Source organism: Sturnus vulgaris, chromosome Z (genome assembly GCF_052056855.1).
Source record: "Sturnus vulgaris isolate bStuVul1 chromosome Z, bStuVul1.hap1, whole genome shotgun sequence".
NCBI classification, from domain to species: Eukaryota; Metazoa; Chordata; class Aves; order Passeriformes; family Sturnidae; genus Sturnus; species Sturnus vulgaris.
Window position 1 is genome coordinate 38,296,666 of NC_142283.1, and position 8,579 is coordinate 38,305,244.

The following is an 8,579-nucleotide window of genomic DNA, read 5'->3' on the forward strand; positions in this document are numbered from 1 at the left end:
GTTAGAAAAGACGAAAACATGTTTTGTTTTGTTTCATTTTGTTTGGAACAGGTTTTGTAAGCATCTGTACAGCACTGTCCAAGTTTTCCCTCTAATATATTATGTTACAGTGATAGAAGTAAAATGTTACAGAGCTCAGTTATTTTATTTTCTTACCTCATTCTCTGTGGCAACAAGATGGCAAGATTAATTAAAGGCCAGGCATCATGTCTCACACTGTGTGTTTTATTTGTGAGACACATGTGAAAATATGAAGATGTGATGCAAAGCCAGGACGCATAAACTCTGCTCTGCAGAAAGAACACTTTTGCTGGAATTAATTAATGGCTTAATTAAAAATTCTTCTCTCTGCTGTATCTTTGAATGTTTTTTCCAGCACTTTAATAAGAGTAATTAGTATATAGATACGTGAGAGTAACCTTCAGACACATTGCTGGTTTTGAGGCTCATCACAGGCTCTACAAAGTGGACAGCAATAGGATGCTGGAGTGAGTCCTTCAATTAATACTGCTAATTAATTTGTGCTTTTTTAGTTGATTTTCATTTAGCTATTGGAATAGAATTCAGAAATCTTGGAATGCTAACATCTGAAGAAGTAGCCACTGACTTCACGTGGACTGGCATTTCACGTTCATGATTACCAGCAAAAATACCTTTCCAATGAATGTGTCTTCTGTGTGTTCCAGTGCTCTGTCACGTGTGGCAAAGGAATGCAGTCTCGAGTCATCCAGTGCATGCACAAGATCACGGGAAGGCATGGCAATGAATGCTTTTCTTCAGAAAAGCCTGCAGCCTACAGACCCTGTCATCTCCATCCCTGCAATGAGAAAATTAATGTTAACACAATAACATCACCCAGGTTAGGTAAGCAGTCAAAAATGACAAATCTCTTTTCAGTTCTTTCTCTCCATACAGTATTGATGATCCCAGTCCGGAAACAAGTCTAGGACTCAGGAGGTATTCAGGAGATTTAAATATGCAGAGATTGATCTTCCTGCCTCAGGTTTTGAGTATGTACATCAGAGAGTGTAGCTAAGAATGGTGAAGGGTTTTGTTACCCAAGAAAGGACCTTATTATGAGACTGTATGGTATTAAGGGAAAAAAACAACCCATATGAAAATATATTTATATTAGAGACACTACAAACATACATGTTTTTTATATATATTTACCCAGTCAATTTTATCAAACCTTTCTAAAGTAAGAGAATATCATCTGTTCTGTTTGAAAATTCTGCAAACTGTGTTCTCTTGATATTTGTGAGATCAAGGAGGCCCTTTGTTCTTTAATTTGTTCTTTAAATACAAACAGCTCTTTCCACTTGTCTTTAGTTCAAATGTCTACATCTATGCCTGATGTATTAGGATGTGTGAAGGAAAATTACTTTGAATGAAAAGATTTGCTGTACCTGGCAGAACTCAGGTCTCTTTTATTCTTAAAGAAATTATGTTATTGCATAACTACAGAACTGTTAACTCGGGTAGTTTTTGTTTCCTAGAGCATTGTTGATGATGATTACCATTAGTTCTCCTGATCATTCATCTACATCTTGAGCATGACAGGAATATTCAAAGACTTTCTGTAAGACAGCACATCCTCTCCAACTGATTTTCCAGAGCCTTTGTTAAGATAAACCTTCCTGTCCAATAGATTATTCCCACATGGAAAACGAGACTATGAAAAACAAAAACAAAACAAAACAAGGCATTTTATATTGTGTGTAATACTTCCTTTAAGACAGTGAAGGGTAGTTCTCTTTGAGGTTTTTAACCTTAGAACATTCCTGTGCAGTAGTCATTGTTTAAATTTGCTGTTGCTTATGGCCCTCTGCTTGCTATTTCACTGTTTGAAGGTTCCTCCCCTTTGTGCATTATCTTTCTTTGTTCAGCTGGTCTCTCAGAAACAAGATATCATCTCCCCATCATTGATGATTTTCCTCTGGTGAGGTTATACAAGCAGCTTTGTGTTATAGACTTAAGTGAATCAGAAAGAATCACACAACAAATATAGTGTAAATTAAAATTTGACATAATGTGAACTGCAAAAAAAAAAATAAAATTGGACTATGTTGTCCTCATGGCATGGATTATTATATAGCACAGATATTAGTAATCTAAAAGTCAATGTCATCCAGCATGGAGTCCGAATCCAATCCAATAGAAACCTTAACATCTCCAAAATACATAATGCAACGCTTCCCTTCAGTATATTGATAATTTTGGCCTCCAATTCCATTCATACCATGCAGTAGAGATCTTCTGATTTGGGGGTAGGGCTAGTGAAAGCTGGTGGGGATTGTGCCATCAGCTTTTTTAAAAATTTCTCTTCTATTAGCATAGGAGACTAACTCAAACCTGAGATTGACTTCTTTTTTCAGTGTTTGTGATGGGTTTGGGACTATATCTTGTTCTTGTACCCTGTTTTTCACTGGGTTCCCATTTTAATTCCATGTATACACTGCATACTACAGATGCAAGTATTTAGTTATACTTGATATGTATAACTAAATGTGAGCATTTCCAACTTTAGTACCACAGTCCTTCTATGACAAGCTGTGTAAAGAGGCTTTCATAAGGGAAACAAGGCAGAAAGATGGGCTCCACTCACTCATGAGAAGACAGCTAGATGACATTAAACTAATTAAGTTCAATGCAACTTAATCCCATTTGTAACTAAAGCTGGCCTTAACAATTTTTGATATTGGATATATTGACAACAGGAGGACGAGGGGAATTCCTTCTTTTGTAAAATATCTACATCTATAACCCTTTCTCTTCCCCAGATACACTTCTTATATCTTTGTATCTTTTGCTATGTGATTCTTCACTACTAAATTTATATTTGATTTTGCTGTTGTTGTTTCACAGCTGCTTTAACATTCAAGTGCCTAGGAGACCAGTGGCCTGTGTACTGCAGAGTGATAAGAGAGAAGAACCTCTGTCAAGACATGAGGTGGTATCAGCGATGCTGTGAGACGTGCAGGGACTTTTATGCGCAAAAAATGCAACAAAAGAGTTGACCTCTGTCAGGCTGGCTAGCTCTCAGCTCTTTGCAATCTTATTATTTATAAACACACACACCCACACAGGCTTTTTCAGACCAAATATTATCAAATGACATATAATTTAATCAAATTAATTTATTTTTGCCTGCCAGACATCCTTAATGATTTTGGTTAGACAGCCAACATGTTTTATCTTCTGACATTTTCATAATTAATTTTTATATGAACACTTTTGGATACACTTATCAGAATTTTTTAAAAATAGTAACTAGTATTTTAAATGTTTATTTTTAGTAAGGTCATCTGTTGCAAAAAAAAAAAAGTCATGCTATCTTGAATTTATTTTAATTTAGCTGAATAGTTTTGTTGTATATGGAAATAAAGTTCTTTTTAATTTTATTATATTTTTGGCATTTGGAGTCAGAATGATCTTGTGTTTTTTTGCAACAGATGTCAAAGTGAACAAGCTAACATTATTAAACAGGTTATTACAGAATGTATTGTGAAATTAGTTAATTTGATTTAGAAACATACTGAAGGGGATATTCTACTGTAACTTATATTATAAACAAGAAAATTAAATTAGCTAAGTAGAGATTTTGATCATTTCTCATGGACACATACTTGAACACAAGTATTAAATCAATGAAACACTGTAGAGATTTACACTGAATCACTGTTGCACTGTTTGAGGTAGTGTAGAGAAAAGCAGTTCTAGAACTTGTGCCATCCTATGAATCCACGTCTGTAGTGTTTTAACATGTCACTTAATTTTTAAAGTTTTTAAACAAAAAACCCATGCCCCTCTATACCTTTGTGTGTCCTTTTGCAGATTTATGAATGGAAGAGTCCTTTCTTCTGCCACTTGTATGAATTAATCTCTTAAACATTCTCAGTTCTCTGTTGATGATTAGAAAATAGCTTTGTAATACTACTTTGGATTTATCTTTGTCTAATGAAAAAGTCTTTATAAAAATTAAATGTTTTACAGTTTTGTGAAACATTATGAAACAGCTAAGATTTTCCTTATGAGAAAAGATTGTACATGATTCACATGATTTTTACATTTTCAATAAAAAGTAAAGCTCCTTTTGTTATTTGAAATTTTCTTTTTTTTTGTGTGTGTCTGAGTCTGGTAGATTAATCCATCGAGCCCTGCATTGCAGCAGGTACAGCTGCAATAAAAGTGCCTTCTGCCTCTTGACTTAGGCACCAGTCTGCAGCTGCAGACAGACATGTCACTCTGTGAGCCTTGATATATATGGGAAGTTGAGAATAACAAAGTAGCATTCTGTGGAGAGGCAGGTATTTTTCTCATGTGCGTCCTGTAATTGCTGAACTTGGCAAGTGGACAACAGTAGGTCTTCTGCCCCCATTTTGTGATGCAAGGCTTTAAGTATGTTCTGAAAATATGTAGGAGAGCAAAACCTGAAGGCAAAACAGCTGGAGAAATAACCCAGAATATTTTCTACTCAAAGCAAAAAGGGAATGCAGCTTTATTTAAGTGACTGCTGCTTTTCCTTCTCTGCAAAGACTCTAGGACATAGATGTGATGTTGATATCCACAGTTTCCACAGATGGATAACCACAGATACCCACAGACAATAAACTGAGGCCCCCAGTCAGGTCTGTGATTCTGTCTAGGAAGAATACTTAGATGCAGTCTTAACTCCCATTGAAATCAACATCTGTGTTTCAAATAGCTGTACTATCAAAATCTTTGGTTTGGCATCTTACTGCTCTGCATTTGAAAACTGCAACTTTAATGAAGTGCTAATGTATGATTTTAAATAAAATACCTTCTGGTTTTGAAAAGTAAAAAAAAGAAAGAAAAATAATGTTGACATCATGGAATGTTACCTTTTTTATAATTAAACGTTTCAATGCACAGAAAATTCAGTTGCTCTGGGGCGTAACTCCTTAATGTTACAGATGCACATTTGAAAGTCTAATAGAATTATTGTAGTTGGCAGGCGAAAGAAGCAATTATTATTTTAAATTTTCTTCATACTTAGCACCAGATCTTGGTAATACTCTTGTACTCACTTGAATCACAATTGAAAATTAAGGAAAGAAAAGATGCTTCCAGACTAGGGGCAGAGGAATTATTTTTTTATCAGCCAGTGATATTGTCCTCACAGTTCTAAATGTTTATGCTCTGCTGATTTTGAATATTTCATTAACAAGAATGTCATCTTAATCACAAAATTTAAAAAGTGTGTTCTAGCTCTGCCTATGTCTGTCAAAAACAAATCAGTGACTGCTGATCACCTCTATAAGGAGATCATAAAAAGGAAGTACTTTTCATTGGGAGACAGGGATGGAAAGTTGTGGTCTAAAGTGACATTTTTAAAAAAATATAATGAGTGAAATCAGGATGTTATAGTGCTGATAAGTCTGGTTCTGATTCCTTTAGCATCTGTAGTACAAAACTATAAGTTAAAAGTATGTGAATAATTTTGAAACAGCTTTGTGTCTAAATAGCAAATATACCTCTGAATTTGAAAGCAGGTTCATTTTACTGTTTCATTAAACACTATCATCATTCAGGGGAGCAGTACAGACTGAAAATCCTCTTTGGTCAGAAAATTATAAAATCATTCTGAAAATGTGCCCAGGCTATGGCTTGAGCCGCAGCATGCTGTGGGGAGGGCAGGCGTGTGCCAGCCCTGCAGAGTTTTCCATAGACCTGGGTGGCAGCAGGCAGCCCTTTCCAGCTGTGTTCAGCCAAGCCCTAGCCTTATGCAGACACAGACAATCCAGAGTTTAGTCTTTTTTTTTTTTTATCTGTTCTTCTTCAAGAACAATCCCTCTGCATTAATATGTTTTCCTTCCAGCCTGATGAATATGTAACATTTCAACAAATGAGTTTCGAATCAGTCAAGCTCAGCTGGCATGTAAAGGTGAAATTCATTCGTAGCTCTTAAGGGCTAGAGTAGGCCTCTCTGCTAATTAAATACCACTTAGACCCTATTTTGTTGGATTAAGTGGGATTTAAGTAGTACACAGGGATTGTGCTAGGCTGGTGCACAGCAGGTTTACTTCCTCCTCCCACATATGTGCTGGCCAGCTAGAGTAGTGACCAAAAGTTACAACAGCTAGCATTTCTCATAACTCTCTTAAATACCTGAATTTTAATTGCATTGTTATTTATTCTGAAGGGAAATTGCTGCTTTGTTCTAGAGGAAGTGGGTTACATTTTGGATTGTTTCAAGTTTTTTCCATTCAGTTTTCATTATCTTCTTTGGTGACAGAAAAGCAGCCATTTGCCTATTTGAAAAATGCACTAAAAGTAGAAAGCTTGCCTGAATCAAGAGACCAGTGGAGGTCCTAACAGATCAATTATAAAAAGAAAATTATAAGCACACATAAAGAATTTAAAAGATCTGTAAATGACATGTGCGAACTAGTAGGAAGGAAACTTGAAATACATCCAAACCAGAAACCAAATGGGGAGACTGTGGGACCATCTGATAGCACAAGTGTGAAAGGAGTGATAATGGAGTGAAAGAGAAGTTCAGTGAATTACTTGTGTTGGCTTTTCCAGATGAAAGGTTGCAGGGTTCCTTATAGCAGAGATGTCAGATGTCATCCATGGCATGAGGAAGAGTAAAAACTGAGTTCTTCATCTACACAGGTGACAACAAGCTCTTCTGGTTAACTCCTGCCTCAGTTGGCAAGAAATACAAAACTGAGTGATTAGACAAAACATTGACTGAAAAACTTTGATGTAGGTAAATGTCAAGTATTATACCTATGAAAACAGCCTGAACCATTACTATAAGATACTGAATTGCAACTGGCAGTCACAGGAGGGAAGTTACTAGCCTTATGAGAGTTACTAACTGCTATGAGAATAGCAGGGAAAAAAGCACCAAAAATGTGGATGTTATCAGAAGAGAAGACTTTTTGGAACTGGTATAACCACAACATGAGCATTGTATTCACTTATGATTGCTGTATTCTTATGAACAATGTAGTGGAATTACAGTGTAACACATTGAAAATGAAAAATAAATTTGCAAGGAGATAGACTAGGTGGCTTACAAGATTAAAAAGGTTGGTAATTCAGATTGAAAAGAAAGAGACTGGGATAACTATAGTTTAAAAAATCCTGAAGGTGATGGATAAGCTGCACGGGCAGCTCTTCTTAAAACCCTGCTGTACTGCAAAGAGGGCATCCTTGGTATGGCTAATATAGAAATTAATTTAAAAGACATAAAAGTAAGCAATTTAGGCAGATGGTCATGACGTTCTGAAGTTTGCTTCTGGAGGAGGTACTATCAGAAGAATTGAAAAGCAGTTAGACAACTTTATCGACAATTTATAAATAGATGATAATAAAAGGCCTGGGAAAGAGATACTTAAGCACAAAAAAAAATTTGTGTGGCTTCTGAAGGAGTAAAAGAATGAGCTGCAGGAAGTAGCCAGCTGTGCACTGTCTCCCGAAACAGCATCTTGTTCTTGCTCTTTTCAAATGAAGTGACAGATCCTGGGATTAGGAGAGGTCTGACTTAGTAAGATGTCTTTTGTGTTCTTACGTCTAACGGAGTAGTGTTGGTATGTAAGCTCACACAGGCACACACAACATTTTATGCTACAGTAGCATAGAAGAGCCCTGTCTTCGAGAGGGCTGTTTCCCTATGCTGGAAAGTCTGTGTTTAAGAAGTAAGTCTTTGTTGCATATATTCTTGTATTTTAGAACACAGATTATTACTGTCTTAGTGCTGCACAAAAAGTGAGAACTACATGTCATGGTAAGTCTAAAACAGCAGCTTCATGGTAATCCCTAGGGTACACTGGGAAGGTGTATTAGTGTTTCAGGGCTTCATTAGACGGGAGAAAGAGTTCTAAATGTAATACCACGTTCCCCAAAAGCATGCGCATCCATTCAGAAACACAGTCACTACAGCCTCTTTTGTGGCTGCTCACAGATACTTATTTGAGCATCTACTTAAAAGGTGCCATATTAAGAATTTTAAACAGATATGTTGTAAAATAATCTCCAATAATTACATGCAAGGAAACATGATGAGCATTCTAAGTAAATAAGGGGTTTAATTTATACGTATACCCAACTATTAATTTTTACTTTAGGATTTAAAAATGTTTTCCTATTTTTATTTAGTTTTTATATTTCAGCTATTTTGTGTGTGGTAAATTGATTTGTGTGGTTTGATTCTGTGGTCTAAGTTCAGAGCTAGGGTTTTTGTGATGCCCTAACTCTTCAGCATAAATTTGATTCAAGAAAGATTTTCCTGTATTTCAAGCAACAAACTTTCAAAAGCCATGGCAGTTTCATCAAAATGAAACATATCCTAGAAAAACATACATATTTTACTACTTTTGCTAGTAGTACATAGAGACCATAATGGGAAGGGGAATTTCATTAGCTGAAAGTCAAAAGGATTTAAGACTCATAAAAAGATGATGAAAATATCAAATCTCAAAATAAAATAATAAAAGTGATGGGACTGAGACCATACCATTCAAGTCACTAACAGTGAATTTTTCCACTCATTTGAATGGGAGCAGAATCAATTCCCTGAAAACTTCTGTTATCAATTACTTGAA

General features: G+C 35.8%; 1 protein-coding gene across 3 annotated transcripts in view; it reads left to right on the forward strand.

Moving 5' to 3' along the window:
• Window positions 1–4,094, forward strand: part of ADAMTS19 (ADAM metallopeptidase with thrombospondin type 1 motif 19) — a 128,277-nt gene extending 124,183 nt beyond the window's left edge. For all 3 annotated transcript variants that reach the window (XM_088156597.1, XM_088156596.1, XM_088156595.1), the window contains 2 exons: window positions 687–864; window positions 2,869–4,094. In XM_088156597.1, the coding sequence (XP_088012723.1) occupies window positions 687–864; window positions 2,869–3,020 (330 nt within the window). In that variant the 3' untranslated portion in view covers window positions 3,021–4,094. The remainder of the gene's footprint in view (window positions 1–686; window positions 865–2,868) is intronic.
• The last annotated feature ends 4,485 nt before the right edge of the window (window positions 4,095–8,579 follow it).